The sequence below is a fragment of the Crocodylus siamensis genome, chromosome 2, assembly GCF_052110815.1.
Source record: "Crocodylus siamensis isolate JL-2025a chromosome 2, ASM5211081v1, whole genome shotgun sequence".
NCBI lineage: Eukaryota > Metazoa > Chordata > Crocodylia > Crocodylidae > Crocodylus > Crocodylus siamensis.
The window spans coordinates 205,165,300-205,184,783 of record NC_143396.1 but is presented as its reverse complement, the minus strand read 5'-3'; the positions used below and the strand labels follow the sequence as shown (position 1 = coordinate 205,184,783).

At 42.9% G+C, this 19,484-nt stretch overlaps 1 protein-coding gene across 2 annotated transcripts in view; it reads left to right on the top strand.

Annotated features, from left to right (window-relative positions):
• NELL1 (neural EGFL like 1) overlaps window positions 1-19,484 on the top strand; it is a 524,835-nt gene that overhangs the window by 410,033 nt on the left and 95,318 nt on the right. For both annotated transcript variants that reach the window (XM_090032860.1, XM_090032859.1), the window contains exon 15: window positions 6,628-6,723. In XM_090032860.1, coding sequence (XP_089888986.1) covers window positions 6,628-6,723 — 96 coding nt within the window. The remainder of the gene's footprint in view (window positions 1-6,627; window positions 6,724-19,484) is intronic.

Sequence of the window (19,484 nt, the reverse complement as noted above, 5' to 3'; positions counted from 1 at the left end):
GGAGGGGAGGGGAAAACCCAGTTTACATTAAAACGTTAATATTCCTAAATCAAACACTTGGAATTAAACTTGCCTGAGCAGCATAGATTCATTATGTCTTTAATTACAATATCGTATACTATTTTTTACTTCAGGACCCTGTGACCAGTTCAGTGAATAAGTAGTTATTCAGTATTACCTTTTGTACTATTCATTCAGTATATGACTCAGGCCTTAGTGAAAACATGCAATCAAAGTTCTGCAATGAATACAAACCTATTAATTTCCTCCTTGACATTTTGCTGGTTCTCTAACAATATTGTCAAACTGCTTCACAAATATCAATGAAATTATTCTAACAACACACACAACACTAATCTGATGTGTGGTTTTCTAATTCCAATTTTCCAGTTTGGGGAACTGGACCTTCAGAGATTAAGACTATAACGATTGAAAGTGTCCACTAATTTGGGTGGACACTTAAGGCAGCCACAATCGTGTGTGTATGTGTGTCCTTCTTTGTAATTTAACTTGATTGTTAAAAACACAATTGTCATTGATTTTCATAGGCAGCTGTGATGGCTTATCCCCTTAGAAAAAATCGTAGAATATTAGGGTTAGAAATTACCTCAGTTCTAAGTACAGAAAGTCAGAAAGCCCAAGACTGAATTATTTCACTCTTCATAGGTTAGTCTGAGCTGCATAGATTGAACCCATAAGCAAGTGAACAGGCATTCGCTTTTGCTATACGCCTGCAGTGGCCCAGGCCAAAAGCCAGGGGGTGCTAGGGCATGCCTCCTTATTAGTTGGAACAGACAGATTGGGCCAAAGCTAGCCCACCCACCCTGTGAGGGTGGGGAGAGGGGGGCGGGGCAAGGGTTTGCAGGGGAGGTGCAAAGCATCCTGGGATTCTGAGGGACTGTGAGTTAACTTGAATCTAGAGGGTATCTGGGACGGAAGTTTAATAAACCGATTTAACTTAAATCAGTTAAGTTTGATATTACATCCATCCAGGTTTATCTTAAACTGTTTTCAGCCATTTTGAAAGCGGTTTATGTGCACTAAACTTCTGCTGTGTTACAGATTTGAACCAGTTTCCAATCATTTATAATGGTTTATGTGCAATTTCTGTCTCTAGCCCCGGAGGTCATCTGGTCCACTCCCCTGCTCAAAGCAGGACCATTTGCAGCTATATCATCCCAACCAAAGCTTTGTCTAGCCAGGTCTTACAAACCTCCAAGGATGGAGATTGCACAACCTCCCTGTTCCTACAAACCTCCTTGCATAGTGGCTGTGGCTTCAAGTTTATGTCTGCATAGTGCAAGCCTCTTCCCTTTTTCCCCTCAAATTTTGGCTCTACAGCCTTTCTCCCTCCCTGCCTATTCATATCATCTGCCTATCTCCATTTTATCCGTAGTCTGCAGTTCCTCAGCATTTATATCAGGCAGCTTACTCCTTCCTCTTAATTGCAGTGTGGGCACTGGGAAGAGCATCAAGAACAGAAGTGTGCTAGTCTTTCCCCTCTCAGTTGCCTGCACCTGATACCAGTCTCTTCCCAACCCTTGGTGCTGGGGGCGGGGGTGGGGGAAATATAGGGAAAGTTCTGGTCAGCTCCGAGGATGGAGCATGCCCAGTTCAGATAGAATCTAAAGAAGTTTTACATTTCCAAACTCTAACAAGTGTGTATTCAGCGCGTCAAAAGAGTTTTCAGTCTCATAAGCTTCCTATGTTCGGATAAATTTTCATGAGGATAGCAAAACTTATATCTCTGATAAAACATATATCTCTGATAACATCATCATCTCTCTTGCCCAGTTTCAAATTCCTGCTCCAAAGTGTGCATTTTTTTGATTATTTTCACAGGCCTGTCTCATAAAATGGTCAAAGTCTGACAAAGGTATAAGTAACTTAAAACTGGTTCTTACAGCAAGGCATGTAGAACAATTTTAGCTCTAGTGATGCTATTGTCTCATTTATAATAGTTCAGATACCCCACTCCACCCCCATCCCTCCCACGCACACCTAGCAGTTAAGGAACATCTTTGTTTTCCTAGATATTGTTTGCTGGGATTTTTGATTTTGGCAGGACATTCAATTTCCTGTAAACCCAGATTGTAAGGATTAGGTCTGTAGAACTGCTAGCTGTAGAAGTTGAATAGCATATAGTTTCAATTCTTTTTCTTGGCACTTTGTTTTACTGAGCCAAAAACAAAGGATAACCAACAGAAATAAGCCATTCACAGCAGCTGGTCCAAATATCTAGAGACCTTTTCCATTTCTCAGTCAGTCTGATAGAAAAGGAATACTCTCTTCCTCTGTAGCCCCTTCCATAGCTACTGTCCTCTCTCAACAACACCATAGGCAAAAGTCTGGGTTAGCCCTCCATGTGCTTCAGCTTGCTTTTTTAGTCTTGTCACCAGATCTTGAAATAACATATAGATCCCTCAGAACATCAGTGTATTGACACTGTCACATTTTGATGCTGTTGCTGTCCAGAACAATGACATGGCTTCATGATATGAGGGATTACACGATGTTAGTGCAAGGTAATCACATTTTGATGTAAGCATCTCTGTGATGTGAGGCAGAGTCTTGTTTCATGTTAGGCATGGTCTTTGCCAATAGCAGATACTTAAAATGAGTGTCTGTCTAATGTCACAATTGCCTGACTTAAAAAAAAATAATCAGAATTAATCATAGCAGCACAGAGGAAGCGTGTGACAGACTTTTGCTTAGGTTTAAATTGTATTTTACTGTACTATATGTGTGTGTATCTCCTTGGCTCCGATAAAAACTGGAGGGCATGCATGAGTTATGAGCAATAAATCTGTTTGCATTTTCTTCCCCTCATTATGCCTTTCCTATTATTTGAACGACCCCAGTGTTGTATTTGCTGTTGATGATAAATTCTGTTTACTATTTACGATGAAAATTATTGACACAATAGAAAGTATTTTTCCCTTTTTTACATCCATTTTTCCTTTTAGAACTGTTTTGCTGAAAATACCTATTATCTTCGTGACACATGGGATTTTAATGTTTCTTTAGTAAAATTGTTGATTAGCTATCATTTTAAGGCCAATAAAGATTTAGGTATTTTATCTCTTACCTTGCTAAGTGCTAAGGCTTTATTTTTTCTGAGAATGCTGGCCTGGTCTACATGAGATGCTTTACTGCACAGTAGACTAATCTACTGTGTAATAAAGCATCACTGTCTACACATGAAGGAAGCTTACTGTGCAGTAAATTAGTCTACTGCTCAGTAAAGCTAAATAGCATTAATTGCATGTGTCGACTCACCCACTGAGGTCAGAAGTGAATCCAGTATTTTGATAAAATAGAATCTCATGAAGTAGGCTGTCAGCTATGAAAGTTTATGTTTTTCTGGGCTGATTAGTCTGCCCTGACTTCTACCAGTATTCTAGAAAGAACATCTGTGATCACATCCTGTTTTTTCCTAGATTTATTTAATATTCGTTGAGTTGTATGCCATAATATTCCTTGCAGTTGCCTATGAAACTATGTTGTGGAAAAAAAGTGAAAAACCACAATTAAAATATTTGTCTTTAAGCATTTATGTTTTGTCCTCATGAGTAAAAAAATGATTGGTAACTGGAGTAGCATAGATAAACTTAAAAAAATAAAAATAAAAACCCCTACTAGGTTGAATGTGTGCAGCAATGAATATTGGATATTATAGTGCTTTCTTCCCACTGTCATGGGATTTTTTATGTTCTTCCATTACCGTCTTCTATAAATCATTTTAGAATTCCATTACTTCCACATTTTTCCAGAAGTTAGATAAAATACTACAATGCATATTATTAGAATCTCTGATCAGTATATTGATTCAGTCAGAAGACAGATAATTTGCTTCAATCACCTTCAGACAGTTAAAATTACAGAATTTTCCTAACGTTTGGTGTTTTATTCACTTTGGTATTCTTGTTAGTACATTGCAAAATAAATCTAAAACATCTCTTCTGTTATATGGCACTTCAAGTCTTTTCATACCATTTATGACATCTCTTTGCCAACACTCCATCTGTGATTTTAGCTTGCAGAAACACTTTGCAGTTCTTTTATTAACTCAGATGCAGAGAGCTGCTGTTTAAATATTAATTGTAGCTTCACTCACTTGTGTGGTTAAGCCCGGTAGGTACCTCAAGCTGTAATAAAGACATGGAATTTTCCTTTTTGGATGTGCTATATGTTGGGCATAGTGTGGCTCCTAAGAAGATCCTTGATAAATCTGTTTGGTGAGATCAAATCAGGCTCATTTTGACCTCCTCCCTTAAAAAAAAAAATGTAAATAGCTTTAAACTTCAAGATCTAATTTTCTTCTCACTTATCTCAGTGTGACTGCAGTTATTCCTAGTTCTGTCTTGAAAGAGCTGAGCTACATATATTACTAGAAAAATTCTAGGGTACTTTTTAAAATCATAATTACTCATGCCCCTGAAGAAGGGAACTCCATGCCTGAAAGCTGGTCCAACAGCTCTCCCAACTATATAGGTGGTCCCATAAAAATTATCAAAAAAGTCCTTGCCTCTCGGACTTTTCCTGGACCATCACGGCTATAATGCTAGTGACAGACATTATGCATAAACCAGTATAACTGATCGGAAACTGGTTTAAACCTGTAACAGAACAGATGTTCAGTGCACATAAATCAGTGTGAAAATGGCTGAAACTGGTTTGAGTTATACCTGGTTGAATGAATGCTGTGTGCCCCCAGAGGCTGGTGAGGCACGGTGACTGCCCACAGGTGGCAGCAGCGGTGGTGGTGGCAAAGGTGTTGTGGCAGCGAGCAGGGAGTTTCTGCAGGCAGTTGAGGTGGTGTTGGCAGCAGGGTGGGTAGCTAGTGCTAACCAGCAGTTGGCAACCACCTGCAAATGCCACTGGCAGCATTGGTGGCAGCCAGTGGTGATCGGGGACAGCCTGCACATACCACCGGCAGTGTTGGCGGGGGCGGGGGCGGGGGGGGTGGAGTGTTAAGCGGTGACCGTCCACAGGCATCTCCAACAGCATCAGCGGTGCTTTTTGCAGGGAGTGCACGACCAAGCTCAGGGGATACACTTGTACCTGCATGCTCCCCCTACATGTCGCCAATGCCTGGTTGAATGTAGTATCAGACTTAACTGATTTGAATCAAACCAGTTTATGCAATGTCCATCCCAGAGCCTTTGGTGGTTTAAGCTAAACCAGGCCCCCCCAGCATCCTGGCATGCTCTCTGGGCTGGGCAGGCCTCTGCTCCACACCAGGGGTGTCCCCTCTCCTTTGCTCCCTGGCTGCAGCTCTGGTAGAGACTTGTAGGCACAGCAGGGCCTGCCTGGTTTCCCTGTGCCCCGCCCCCCTGCTTAAACAGAGATCTCTTCCTTCTCTCTCTCACAGCACAGACTGTATGCTAGCTTATGCTGTGTAAGGCAGATAGGACAGTTTCTGCTTAGGGCTTTTTTGGAGGCAATCAACAACTCAGATAGTAATATCCCTGCATCCCTTCTTAAGAAAAGACAGACAAGGTTCTTTGGGTAAATCTGATATCTTTTATTAGACCAACTAAGTAGTTGGAAAAAAATTCATAGCAAGCTTTTGAGTTTAAAATCCCTTCATCAGGCTGAGGAAGCATTTGCAGTTGGTGTGTGCTCTTCCTGGATGGAATGAACAGTAAAGAAGCCAGAGGCTGATATGCATTTTCCTTTGGAAAAATCTGTTTAAGAGGAGCTTGCAATGAACGAGGCTTTGTTTTCTGATGGGGTGTTAAATGCTGATAACAAGAGCTGATAAATGCTCTGTTATCAAGTGGAGGGAGGGAGGGGATCCCTCCCTAATCAGAGTGTACTGCCAGGACCTGGCCACACACCCCTCACATCAGCCCTTTGCAAGGGAAGGGAGGGCTGCTCTAGTGCCCCCTCCCCCCCCCCCCCCGGCTTCTAGCCTAAGCCACTGCAGGCTAGAAGTTCTGGAATGTCTATCTGATTATAAAAACAATTTAGCCTCGCCAGGTTAGACTAACCTGCAAAGAATTTATGCTGTTTGAATGCCTGTCCCTAGCCTAAGACTCTAATCCTTTTTTTAAAGTATGAGCCTCATGCAGTGGAGAGATTGCACCTGATCTACTTCCTCTTCTGTTTTCCATGTTTCTTACAAGGCCAAATGGCCTTCCTTTTTCTGACTATAGCATCCTTATGACAAAGATTTACATACAACAATAATATTAAGACAAAGTTATATTTTAAAAATCTTTTAATGACATTTGTCAGCTGGCAGTCAGCAAACTGTGACCAGTCAGTTCCATAGGAGCTATCAATATGTGCCCTGTGGGTCACCAAAGTACTAGTGTTCCAGAACTTCCACTGAGTTCAACAGAAAAATGATCAACCACATTAAAATGGTTTGGATTCTTTTATCATCGAATGAATACTAACTTTTTATTTTTGGGGTTGTTTGCCTTGAGAGCAATTAGTTTTACTCCTGTATCATTTTCCTGAATTCCAGCCACTTTTGTTTGCAGGCAGGTTAGAGTTTAGTGTTTTGAATTCCCTTAGCAAATAAAACAGTATTTGATTGCCTGTCTTTGGTATCTCACAAATGTATAATAAATAGCGAAATTGAATTGTACTTTATCATTACTTTTTCTTTTTCAGCATTCTGTGAAGAGGGATGCAGATATGGTGGGACATGTGTGGCACCAAACAAGTGTTCCTGCCCTTCTGGATTCACAGGAAGTCATTGCGAGAAAGGTAAAGTAAGAAATACGATGCCTTGAAGAGGCAATTGCTGCTTCCCATTGGTTTACATTCTGGATGTTTTACTCCTCAGTGAATTGTGTATACCTTTATTATTTAGGTAACTGATCTTTCCTACCAGAAAAATATTTTCCATTTCCCATGGATAATTAAAAAAAAAAATCAGTGCACTGCCTGCCACTGTTTCTAGTGGACATCTTTAGTGCTAATTAGACATAAAGGCAGCTGAATGAAATTGCCCCCACCTGTCATTTCTGGTGTCACTTGAAGGTGACCTTCTGATTTTCCACAGTCTGTTCCACAGATAAGATCTAAATTTAGAATGTGTGTTTCTTGGTTAAATTGTCATTAATTTCACTCTCTGTTTAACCTGTTGTGCTCTTAGGCTTTGCTGCGAACTTCACTGAAGTCACCATCAGATTTTAAACTATATGAGGGTATCTGAAATGAAGCTGGTTCAGTTAATTTTAACATTTTCCCTAATGTTTTTTTTTCAAAGCTATTTGGCACCTGTTGTATTTGCTGCAGTTCGGTGAGACCATCTCTTTGAAAATATCTTTCAAGGAGACATAGATTTGGAAGCATACAATCAGCACTTGGTGTCTGTGATAACATCAAGTGACCCTAAATGTCAGGGAAGGACTATAATGTCCCTAATCTTTATGCCAGGCCATTGCTCAGTGCCAACACACATGCCATTGTTTTATATCCCAGTCAAATGGTAGGTAGCAATTTCAGTATTGCAGGGACTGGTGCTTCTATTGCCTCCTACTGGCTTGACTCATGCAGGCCACCCAAAATAGAGCACCCACACCAGCCAAAACTGACTGAGTTTACACCCGGCTAAAGGATTTTGTGGTTCTACACTATACTCATCAAAGTTTTTTGTGCAATATCCATAATTGTTCCTAAAAGTGTAGATTGCAAACTAAAGTACCTATACACGGAACAAAGTTGACAGTATTTACCTCTTTTTGTTAAAGAGATATTTTTAATTATAATAAGAGAAGGAAAAAAGCAGTAATCCAGAGGTTTGCAATGTAGGCTACATTGATTTAGCTAAGTAAAATGCTTTGTACTCTGAATGAGATGAGATGAACCAGATTTTGTGACCCTTCTGTTTCTTTTTGGCCAGTTCATGTGCCACATATAGAGTATAAATTTGTTTTATCCAAAAAGCTATGGATTTGTTCACTATAAAGAGGTTCCCAAATGGCTTTATAGCTGGTATGGCCAGGTGCTACATTGTTCTCCCACACCACATGACAGAGGAGGTTAGTAGAAAAGGAGCTGTAATGCAGTCTGTTGAGCTGTGCACTGTGCTCAGCCAGCAGACAATCTTTTTGGGACTGCTGTCAGCAGGGCATATGTGAGCAATCCCCAAGCAGCTTTGATTTGTATCTCAGCTCAGGTCAGGCAGAGAATCAAGAAAACTGTATCTGTCTCCTTGATATGATGGTCCCTGAGTCATTTGTCACAGCTGAGAACCTGTTTCATTTATCCTATTAATAATGAAAGGAAGGAGAAGCCATAGGGATATGTAAAATGCTTTGTCCAGACTACTAAATCAAGGCTTTGTATTTTATTTTGCTGTGCATTTATTATAGCTGTTTGTTACTTAAACTAAGTCACTGCTAGTTGTACACTCAGTAACAAACTCTTCTTACTTGGTCTTCTCAGTTGAAGGAAACCTAATAGTTGATGCAGGCTGCATGCAGTTCTTTTGGGATGTAATTGGCTACGTTTTGTTAAAAAAACCAACCAACCCAGGATGTACACTTGATGGAAATATTTATTGTACAAGCAACTTCTGATAATTAGCATGCTGGTTCTGTCTAAAAAATGGTTGTATTGCTTTAACACCAAATAGTTTAAGTTCCATTGCTAAGTAATTATTTATCTGATGTTGGGAGTTAGCTGTCATAATGGGTAAATTATATTTTTGAAGCATATATTCAAGCCACTTTCTGTTGGACCATTATGAATTCCTTTAGTTATTAGTTCCTTATGTCGTGTCTGCAGTTCTGTAAGTAAAGATGACAACAGCTCCTACTTATAGTTATTATTTATACTTTTTTATTTGAGATTTCCATTGATTTAGGAATCAATTGTAAGTTAGTATTTGTTGATATAGTTCTGCACCTGTGCTAATGGACAATACAGGACATGTCACAGGGTTCATAGGAAAGCAATGGTTCTGGGTTGGCTTTTAGGTTACTCTTAAGTCCTTTTCTGTCACTAGAAGGTCTTAGGATTTTTTTCCTTTGTAGATGGCTCCAATGGGACTTCAGTGACTTTAGCACTGGGTCCTCAGATTTTACAAAGGTGTGGTTTCTTGGCACAGCTAGAAAGGGCTGTAGCCACCACTCTTGAAACCTGTACTTTTCAGCTCTTTTGTGTTTACCTATATAAAATAAGAAAAAGCAGAGAAAGCATGGCAATGACAAGATCCCTGTTGCATAATTTGAGCATGGTTATTTTAAAGTAAGGTAACTGTCAGATGGAAGTTAGCTTTTTGTGGGCACTGTCTATCTGACTGTGAGGTAGGAAAGAGAAGTTCTTTGCTTTGGATATATATACGATGTGTCATTGGGCTTCTGAGTAAAGTTGACTAAATAATGGCAAAAGTTTATAAACCTTAGATATAAGCTTAAATTGAAGAATGAACTGGAGCTCTGTATGTGGGAAATGATAGCATGCACCTGCGGTGTATAGGGCCTGATTTTAGAAACAGCTTCCTACATTGCAACAACTGCATTCTGGATACACTTAATATCACTTACATATCACTAGCTGACAGCAAGAACGCTAGGTATAAGGAATAATAACTTCACTCCAAAATGTGTGACTAGAAACATTACAAATACACAATGGAAAGCTGTGTTGAGGTCCTTTTATTAAATAGGCCCTCAATGCTCAATCCCTAAACCTAGAGAAAGTAATGTATTTACTTACAAGACAGTTAAAGGGAAAAGTGTTAGTTTAATATGCATGGTTTTTTTACCCTCCCTGCAGTTTGTTGCTTCATGACGTAGAGGAAAATTAAGGGATTCAAATAACATAGTTCTTTTCAGTTGTCAGTTTTGCTAAAAATAGACATCTCTTTAGACTTTAACATATGGTAGTATTGTCTCCATGACTGCCTATGTCATATTGTCCAAAGAGAATAAAATGATGGGATGTTACTTTAAATCAGAGCTTAAATGTTCACAGTGAAATCTCGTTCTACGGAAGCTCATTGCAAACTGATGCATATCTGAAGTAAAATGAAGTGTTTAAGTAATGTATTCTATTCTCCTGTATTTGAAGATGTCCTTCAAACTGACAACACAGCAGTCCCTTATACATTATTCGTGAGCTAAGAAAACTTTACATTGGTTACAATTATTGTAACCCAAATTGGCTTCAACATTGAGAAAAATGTAAAATGAACTAGCAATTACAATTCCCCCTGAGTAGCAGGTGTCTGTTTTTTAACATGAATAGTCTAATATATCCATATAGGTTTCCCAGTGATGCTCAAATGCTAGGATTTATGTTGATAATTTACTTAGGTTTAAAAGTGAAATTAATATGGGCATTTAAGGCAAATGCATAATTCAGCTTGCCGGTAAAAAGAAAAAAACCCTTATTGTTTGGAGCTTTTGCCTGAATTAAAGAAACATTAAAATCCAGTTGTGGGACTGCTTCCTACCTTGCAGCTAAAATTAACGTGCAGATTAATATGGAAGAATATTGCCAGGTATTTTTTCCCTAGTGCTTGTGTTTGGGTTTTTTTTGGTGTAGGACAGCTGATTGTTTATAATGCTCCCTTAAAAGTCATAATAAAAACTAATGAAATCTGTTTTCCCCTTTTTATGTTTAGCAGCTACTGCATCTTTTTGTATTTAGGGGAGAGAGTAGGGCTGTGAGAAATTTCGGCAGCTGTTTCATTTCAGCGGTGTTTTGGGCTGTTCTGGAACCCAAAATACCTAAACTGAATCAAAACAGAATGCTCAGAAACATCTCCGAAAGGAAAAGAGGCATCTGAAAGGTTTTGGCAATGTTCAGAAAATTTTGGAGTTTCAGAGCTGGGCTTGCAGGGAAACAGCTGTACGCTGCTGCCCTGCCATGCAACTTGGCTCCACAGGGAGCAGAGATCTGGGGCAGCGCAGGGTGGACAGCAGTGTTGAGGAGACCCCTGGCACAGATCTCTGCTCCCTGCAGAGCCAGGTCGCACAGCAGGGCAGTGCTGGTCCATGCCATGCGACCTGGCTTCACAGGGAGCAGAGATCCACACCAGGGTCTCCTTGATGCCACTGCTCACCCCACGTAGCCCCACGTAGCCGGGGCAGTGGGGAGCGGGCAGCGGCAGTGGCGAGGAGACTCCCAGCGTGGATCTCTGTTCCCTGTGGAGCCATGTTGTGTGGCAGAACAGTGCTGGTCCCTGCCTGGCTTCGCAGAGAAAAGAGATCTGGGGCTGCATGGGGTGGGCACTAGCGGTGAGGAGACCCTAGCATGGATCTCTACTCCCTGTGGAGCCAGGTCGTGCAGCAGGGCAGGTCCCTGCCATACGACCTGGCTCTGCAGGGAGTAGAGTTCTGCGCTGGGGTCTCCTTGCCACCACTGCCCACCCCATGCAGCCCCACATCACCAGGGCAGTGCAGGGGAGGCAGCAGTGGCAAGGAGACCCCCAGCACAGATCTCTGCACCCTGCAGAGCCAAGTCATGCAGCAGGGACCAGCAGGCTTGCTCGCCACTCTGCCCTGCTTACCTGCCCCGTGACCCGGCATGACAGGGATCAGAGATCCACATGGGGGTCTCCTCACCTGCACAGAGGGCACCAGCCCTTCCTCTCCCCCAGACAAGCCACCCATTGCCCATCCTGCTACCCGCTGGGGCCCTACAGCCCCTGGCCCCAAGCCCTGCCCAGCTAGGTAGGACTGTGCGAAGCTTGTAGCCCATTCGAAACAGATTCAGAGGAGATTCAGCAGAAAAGAAACAGGTCAGTGATCCGAAACACCAATATGAATCACTGTCCTCCAAAATGGCCAAATCCTAAACCAAATCAAAACACAGCTGTTTTGCTCAGCCCTAGCAGAAATTAAATGTAACGGTTATTTTTGTCTTCTATCAAAGGTTACAGTAGATGATCTACATGGTGATTAGTATTTATGATCATACAGAATGCTTAAGCTGTGTCTGCAGCAGAAAGGTTTGCCAACAAAACTTTTGTTGGCGTACCGTTGCTGACATTGCTGTCCTGCCATTCCACGTATACACTTGGCTTCTTCAACCAGAGTGTGTGCTTGTGTTGGCCTGTGTCACATTGGATGCCTATAGATGTGCTCGTTCCTATTCTAATTAAAATGCTCTAGCATTGCCTCACTGTCAGGTGTGTTAAGCCCCTGTGCATTTCAAAGTGGCTGCCTGGGCATTGCTTTAGATAAAGTATCCCACATCCATTTTGAAATGCGCAGACTTAATACAAGTGATGGTGAGCCATTTTAATTAGAGTAACTGTCCTGGAATTGCTGTAATTAAAACACGCCTCCCACCTCTGCACATCAGAGCATGTGCATAGGCAACCAATGCAAAATGGATCCTATTATCACTTATAAAATCTGATGACACAAAGCCTTGTAGGATTATTTTGCTGTGTATTCTGGGATGCTGGTGCAGTGTGTATGTATGTGAATCTGTATGTGATTCCATGCAACAATATTTTGTGCATTCCCTAATTGTTGTACTTTTTTTAAAATCCCACAGTTCCTTGTGCCCATTTTTCCTCCACAATCACATATCCTGCATAGATCAGCAGATTTCTGTTTTATTGGAAAGCTGCCCAATTCTTCTGTATTTGTGGAACTTTAGAGCTATAGGGAAATGAGGACCCTCCACCTCTTCTGTTTGAAGTTGAGCTACTGGGCAAAGAGGAATGCAAAATTGATGGGGCCAGAAGGACAAAAAAGGGGAATATGACTCTGCAGCACAATGAAGGTACTCTCCATAGAGAAGGAGTCCTGATTTGCAGCTCCTGCTACCAAAATATTTCTGTATTTTTATGTGTTCATCTGGTTCATAGGAGGCAACTACAGAGCCTATCTCACTCGGTTGATGTCTTTTATTTAATAGCTAGTGCAGTGGAATGCAGTTAGCACAAACTGCACTCCACTTTAAAGCTTCATGTGTAGGCAGGAAGGAAGCAAGCCCCTCAAGTCCTACAGCACTGGGAGCAAAGACTCTGTCATGGGCCAATGGTCTGAGCACTTTCAAACTCTCTTTAGCACTGAATGCACAGTACATGAGTCTGCTATCAACTGAGTCAAGCAACTGTCTGTTAATAAGAAACTAGGTGAGCATCCTACATTGGAAGAAACCTTCACCACTATCAACCAGATAAAAATCAACAAAGGAACTGATGGAATTCCACCTGAAGCCCTGAAATATGTTGGTCCTGCCCTGCACTCCAAACACCATGAACTCTTTATAGCCTGCTGCGAGGAGGTGAACATTCCAAAAGATCTGCATGACACTGTAATCATCACCCTGTAGAAGAATAAATATTACAAGTCGGATTGTTCCAACTACTGAGGCATCACCCTTTTGTCCATTGCCAGGAAGATTCTAGCTTGAATCCTCCTCAACAGCCTGTTGGCTTCCATAGCAGAAGAGGTCCTCCCAGAGAGCCAGTGTGGCACAATATATATGGTATTTGTGCTCAGACCAATACAGGAAAAGTGCTGGGAGGAGAACAAGGGGCTGTACAGCACTTCTATTAAGCTTACTAAAGCATTGGACACCATAAGCTGAATTGGCCTCTTGAAGATTCTTGAGAAGCTTGGATACTCACCTAAGCTCATTGCCATGGTCAGACAACTCCGTAACAGTCAGTGTGGACAAGTCAAGTACAACAGCAACCTCTTGGGTCCCTTCCTGATCTCTAAAAGAGTTAAGCAAGGCTCTGTATTCTCCCCTACTTCGTTCACCATTTTCTTTGCCGTGATGCTGCAGCAAGCATTGGACAATCTTGAGGAAGGTGTTTACGTCTCTTCCAGGGAGATGGAAATCTCTTCAACCTCAGACAGCTACAGGCTCACACAAACAGCTTGCAAACAGATGATTGTGCCCTGCTGGCCCACACCCAACATGATCTGTAGCACATGACCACTTGCTTTGTTACTATAGCAGAACTCTTGGGACTTACCATTAGCCTGAGGAAGATAGAAGTTCTTTATCAGCCAGCTCCGCACCAAGCATATGTGCCACCAAAGATGACTATTGAAGGAACTGAGCTAAATGCTGTCAAGCAGTTCACCTACCTATGGAGTGTCATCTTGTTTGATGGATGACAACCTCCTACAAAAAGCCATGCTGTACGGGAAATTGGTGATGGGAAAATAACATGACAGAGGGGTTCCATGGAGGTGCTTCAAGGACACTCTGAAGAGGGCCTTTTCTGCCTGTGGTATTGACCACAGACTGTGGGAAACACGGCTGCATATCAGGGTGCCTGGAAGCTCCAAATCCAAAAGACAACAGCCTTCTTTCAATATCGTCACAGAGCCAGCATCCAGGAGAAGAAGAGTAGAAGAAAAGATACACCCTTATCTAGCAGCAATCAGCCATACATGTGTAACCATTGCAGCAGGATTTACCTCTCTGCATTTGAACTGATTAGTCACTAGCTGACCTGCAGCTGGCGTGGGCAGTTACCTTCTAACATCTTTGTCTATGAAGAAACTCCAAGAAGTGAAGAAGCAGATGTTACCAGATTTGCTCGCTACTTTGGGGTGTGCTCATTTATTAGGGCTCGGGTCTTGGTAATTCTATCAATGTGCTGCTTGTGTTACTTGTGTTTCTATATGGAGCTGTATCTCTCCCTTCTGCAAGCCCTCACCCCGCAATGGAGCTATCTTGCAGGACTCAGTTCCGGGGGGCTGGGTTCCTCCAGTCCCCAAATCAGTCATACACACAAACACACACAGATTAATGTGACATGCCTGACCTGGCCGGGTTGATCAGCATGGACAGGCTGACACCCTCATATGCCAAGAATCAGTTCATCAGAGCAACAATAAACTACAGTCAGACACAAGCACACAGTTAAACAGAATACCTCTGAATCTGGCTGGGTGTCCAGATGACACCCTCATGGGCCAGCATTCAGTTCGTTAGGGCACATCTGAGCCAAACTGGGTCAATCAGCCTGTACAAGCTGATCCCCTTATGTGTTTCAAACTCAGCACGTCCCAATCTTTTAGTCTCTTGATGAGCAGACCCCACAGTATTTCTGGGCTACACAGGGATCTTTAGCTTAGGTAAGAGGGGCATTGCTACAGAGCAAGTGGGGAGAGAGAAGTAAAGAAGGCAAAATATACCCAGTTACCACCAGTTTGACTATAAAAGTTATTTATTGCTAAGTAGATGAAATATATATTGACACTAGTAGTGATAGACATGCAAAGGAAAAACAAACACAAACAGTCACAGTATACCCTGGTTTCACTAAGTATTTGGGGAAACTTAGCTCAAACTTAACTAATACAGTTCAAGTTCAGAAATCTATGCTTAGAGAGAGAGAAGAGAAAAGAGAGAGAGAGCTGGGATCTCACCAGTCCAAGGCACTAGGTCTGCAAAGCTGACAGGTCAAAGTTCTCAGCACGATCCTTGAAGGGAGATGATCTTCCTCCTGCAGCCTCTCCAGAAGAAAGCGAGTGGTGTCAGCACACACACTGCTGCTTCTTTTACAGATTTTTATACCCCCAGTTCAGCTTCTTTCAGGCATTCTCAATAGTGTAAATCAAATTGTCCTCTCTATTGACAAGGGGTTATCTGGGTGGAACTTCTCAGGAACTTAATTGATACTCAGGAAACGCCTACTTAGGAGCCAGCTTGACATTCCTATGAAAAGCAGATATACTTGATGGGATATCTCCTGGTGTCTTCAGAAACAATAGATTGCAGCATCAGGGTTTTTGGATTTTTACTTGCTGTGAACAAGCCTCAGCTTAGCATGACTTTTCCAGATCTTACTATAGTCTTTTAACAGACTTAAGGCAATTATTGGAGTGTTCATAACCTGTTGTGGAGAGGACTTCCACCAGTCGTCTTGGGAAAAGTATGACAACACTTGTGGACAGGGCTCCAACGGGCTGGACGCTGTGATGAACCCTGTACCATTGTTCAAATGTTGCCCATACCCCCTCTGACTCGGTCTATTGCCTCAGCATTTCCTAACCCGGCAACCGAGTTGTAGCCAATTAAGTTTACATAGGCCTCCCATAGTGGGACCGGGGAATGTACAGCCCGAGACGCCTAATAAACTTACTTTTGCTTAGAGGTGTGGGGGTGGGGAAGGAAAAGTCCTTTGTAAATCCAGATTAGAACTGGTCTGATAAGTGCTGAGCTGGGTGTGGGGGTTGATGAGCATTTGGAGCACAGATTCCCCATCATGCAGTGCTTCCCTGCTTTGCTGATCCCAGAATTCACTGCAGTCTCTGCTTCAGGTTTTCTGTTCTCCATCTCTCATGTAAATGAATGGTCATCTGTTCCCATCTCAGATGCAAATGAGACCTAGGGCAGTTGTTTCACTTTTGTCACCCTTATCTGGAGGGATTTAGGTGTGTCTCGCACTGCATCTTAATCAGCTTCTGTTTGGGGCGGGGTGATTCTTTGTGAGTCAGACAGTCTGTGTCCTGTGTCAGTGTTCCCCAAGAACATGGAGCTGACAGGTAACACAGAGGATGTAAAACAATTAGTGTAGGTTTTACAGAAATTGCTGCTTTTTATTCTTTAGGTATTTTAGGGTATGCTCAAGTAGACTTTTTAAACTAGTATTTAGAGGTATGTCTTTATATTGCCAGCACAGCTTCAATTTGGGTCCTTGAATATTTAATATTCATCAAAGAGTAAATAGAAAAAGTTCTTAAAATAAATAAGAAGAAATAGTTTAAGTACATCAGAAGCAGAATATACTTGTGGAAAAATTACTGGGTAATCCAAAACTCTGATGAGATAAAGGAACAATTTCCAGACTAAGGGCATACCAATGAAGCTAACTTTACAACATAAGATGCTGAGAAAATAACTACCGAGAATTACTTATTACAAGTACTAAAGATGAAATTAACTGAAACAGCAAGATATTATCATAACCAGGTGCTGTTTTCATAGATTGTAAGGCTGGAAGGGACCTCAGAAGATCATCGGGTCCAGCCCCCTGTGCCAAGCAGGAAAGATAACCAGGGGTCAGGTGACCCCAGCAACCCCATATAGTTGCAGTGTAGCTCCTAAATTGCATGCTGCTAATATGCTGCATGTCTTCTACCAGAGGGTATCAAATCTTTTACAAAGGTACTAGGAGTGATCCTTAGGATTACAGATGAGTAAGCCTTATATAAGGATAGAGTGAAATGATTGAAGCAATGAAAATTGACTTAGAAAACATAAAGCAATCATGAGGTGACAGGGATGGCTAACCAACATGTTTCTGCAAAGAAAAAATTGTGATTCTCTAATTCAGGATTGGCCAACCTTTGACACGTTCAACAAATGGTGTGGACAGCTTATGTGGGTGGCACACAATAGATCGGGGGAATGGACAGGGAGCCTGTGCACAGAGGCAGAGTAGGGCAAGGAGGGAGCAAAAAGCAGGGCATCAGATCAGGCAGGGAGCACAGGGCAAGGAGCAGAAAGCAAATCAGGCAGGGGATGGCGATTGGAGTGGCACTCAGGAAGGATGCATTGCTTAATTTGTGGCAGGCCTATCAAAAAGACTAGTTCCTACTGCTCTAACTAATTCGAGTTAGTTGACTGTACCAACAAGATATTGGATGTCAGTTTCTGTAACTTATCAGCATTTTCAGAAAGCCTTTGAAAAGGCCTCTTAAAGAAAATTGAACAAAGTCCATAGCCATCAAGCAAAGGATGATAGTGTGCCATTTAGAAATGCCACGTGTTGGGGTTAGCATTGAACTATGCCATGTCAGATAGGGCATCTGGAAGCATTCTGCTTCAATAAGTTTCCTGAACTCCTATATGTACAGCGTTGGTATGCCTAAGACTGAGTTCATTTGTACAGTATAGCAGTTCACTTCTGACTAACTGTGGTAGCTACCACTGGGAGCCATGGCTCCCATTTCTCCTTCCCTTTCCTGTACACCTATAAGGAAGCAGAGTATGTCAAAGCTGTGCAACAGTGAATAAGACTTCCAAAGCCTTTTCCCCGGCAGTGAACTGCCGAACTTTGTGAGGATTCAGTATAATTTGAATTTTAATGCTAATGAGTTAAATTAAGTCTCCTGAGTTTTAATGTGCTACTACACATGAAAGATATACCCATACAACGGGCATCTGTTATAGGGCTGGAAGACTAGAAAGCATTGGAGAAAGAGAAATGGAAAGTGAGAGAGACACCAGGAAAATGTTGCAGTATAATGTTTGAATTTAAATATGAGGCCTATATCTCTCTGAGTGGCTTTTCAACATGTGGTCTTCGTGCAAGTAACTTTTCGGTAATTGAGGAAATGGTACTCCCTATTGCAGACCTAGCTCCTTGTTTCCCTTTCTCTGGGTTTCTTAGTCACTGGAATGTCACTATTTTATAGTTTACCTTAAGTAAACTATACTTTTCTTAAGCATAGGGATGGGCAATTATTTGGGTCATGGGTGGGCAACTATTTGGGTCCATGGGCCACATCGGGAGTTTTGGGGAACTGTTACAAGCCAGGTCAGCACCACCTCACAAAAGCTCATCAAAACTTCCTGTGTGGGACAGGGCTGTGGGTGGGTGGAGAGCTGATGTGGGTGCAGATAGGCAGTAACTTCAGAAGGGACTGCTCCACTGGTGTCCCAGCCACCTGCAGGCCACCCTTCTACCCTGAGGAAGGGCTGGAACTGCTGCCCCGCTTTGGCCTTGGTGGACCAGACATGGAGACAGAGGTGGCAGTGGCAGCTGTGGTGCTGCTGGGCACTAGGAAAAAAAAGTAGGACCCAGCAGCAGGTATGGCTGCCTCCCCCTTAACGCTGTTGGGACCTTCTTGCTGTGGCCATCTGAAGCCTGCACCGGAATTACTCCTGCTGATTCTTCCTACCACCACTGCTGCCATGAGTGCTACCTCTGGGCCACCCCAGGCCCCCACACCCAGTAAGGCTGTGGGGAGGTACCACAGGACACCCTTAGCATGGGCTTTGAGCAGCCACAGTGAGAAGGGCCTGGCAGCAGTGATGGGGAGATATCCACAGGACCACCAAGTTCCACTTTTTCCCACCACCCAGCAGCTTCTACCCAACCCTGAACTGAGTGCACAGCCCCAGCCCCAGCCCTGACCTGCCCCACATGGGGGCTTGGGGCCCCTGCAGCACCTGCTCCAGACCCACCCACCCCAGCCCTGATGAGCAGTTGTGCCCAGGCAGAAGCTGCTGCTGGGCACTGGAAAAAAGCAGGACTTGGAGGCAAGCGAGGCCACCTCCCCCTTGCTGCTGAGCTGTTCTTGCTGGAACCACCTGGAGCCTGCACCAGGGCTCTCTTGTGGTTCCTCCTCACTGCTGCTGCCCTAATGGGTGTGGAGGCCCAGGGTGACTTGGAGGTGGCACTGGTGACAAAAGCAGTAGCAGTGGGGAGGAGCTGCAGGGCAGCCCCATTGTGGGCTCTGAGTGGCTGTGGCAAGAAAAGCCTGGTAGTGGCAAGGGGGAGCAGCTGTGCCCGCTGCCAGGTCCTGCTTTTTTTTGGCACAACTTCATCTTATGCCCAGCCACTGCCTCTGCTTGTGGTG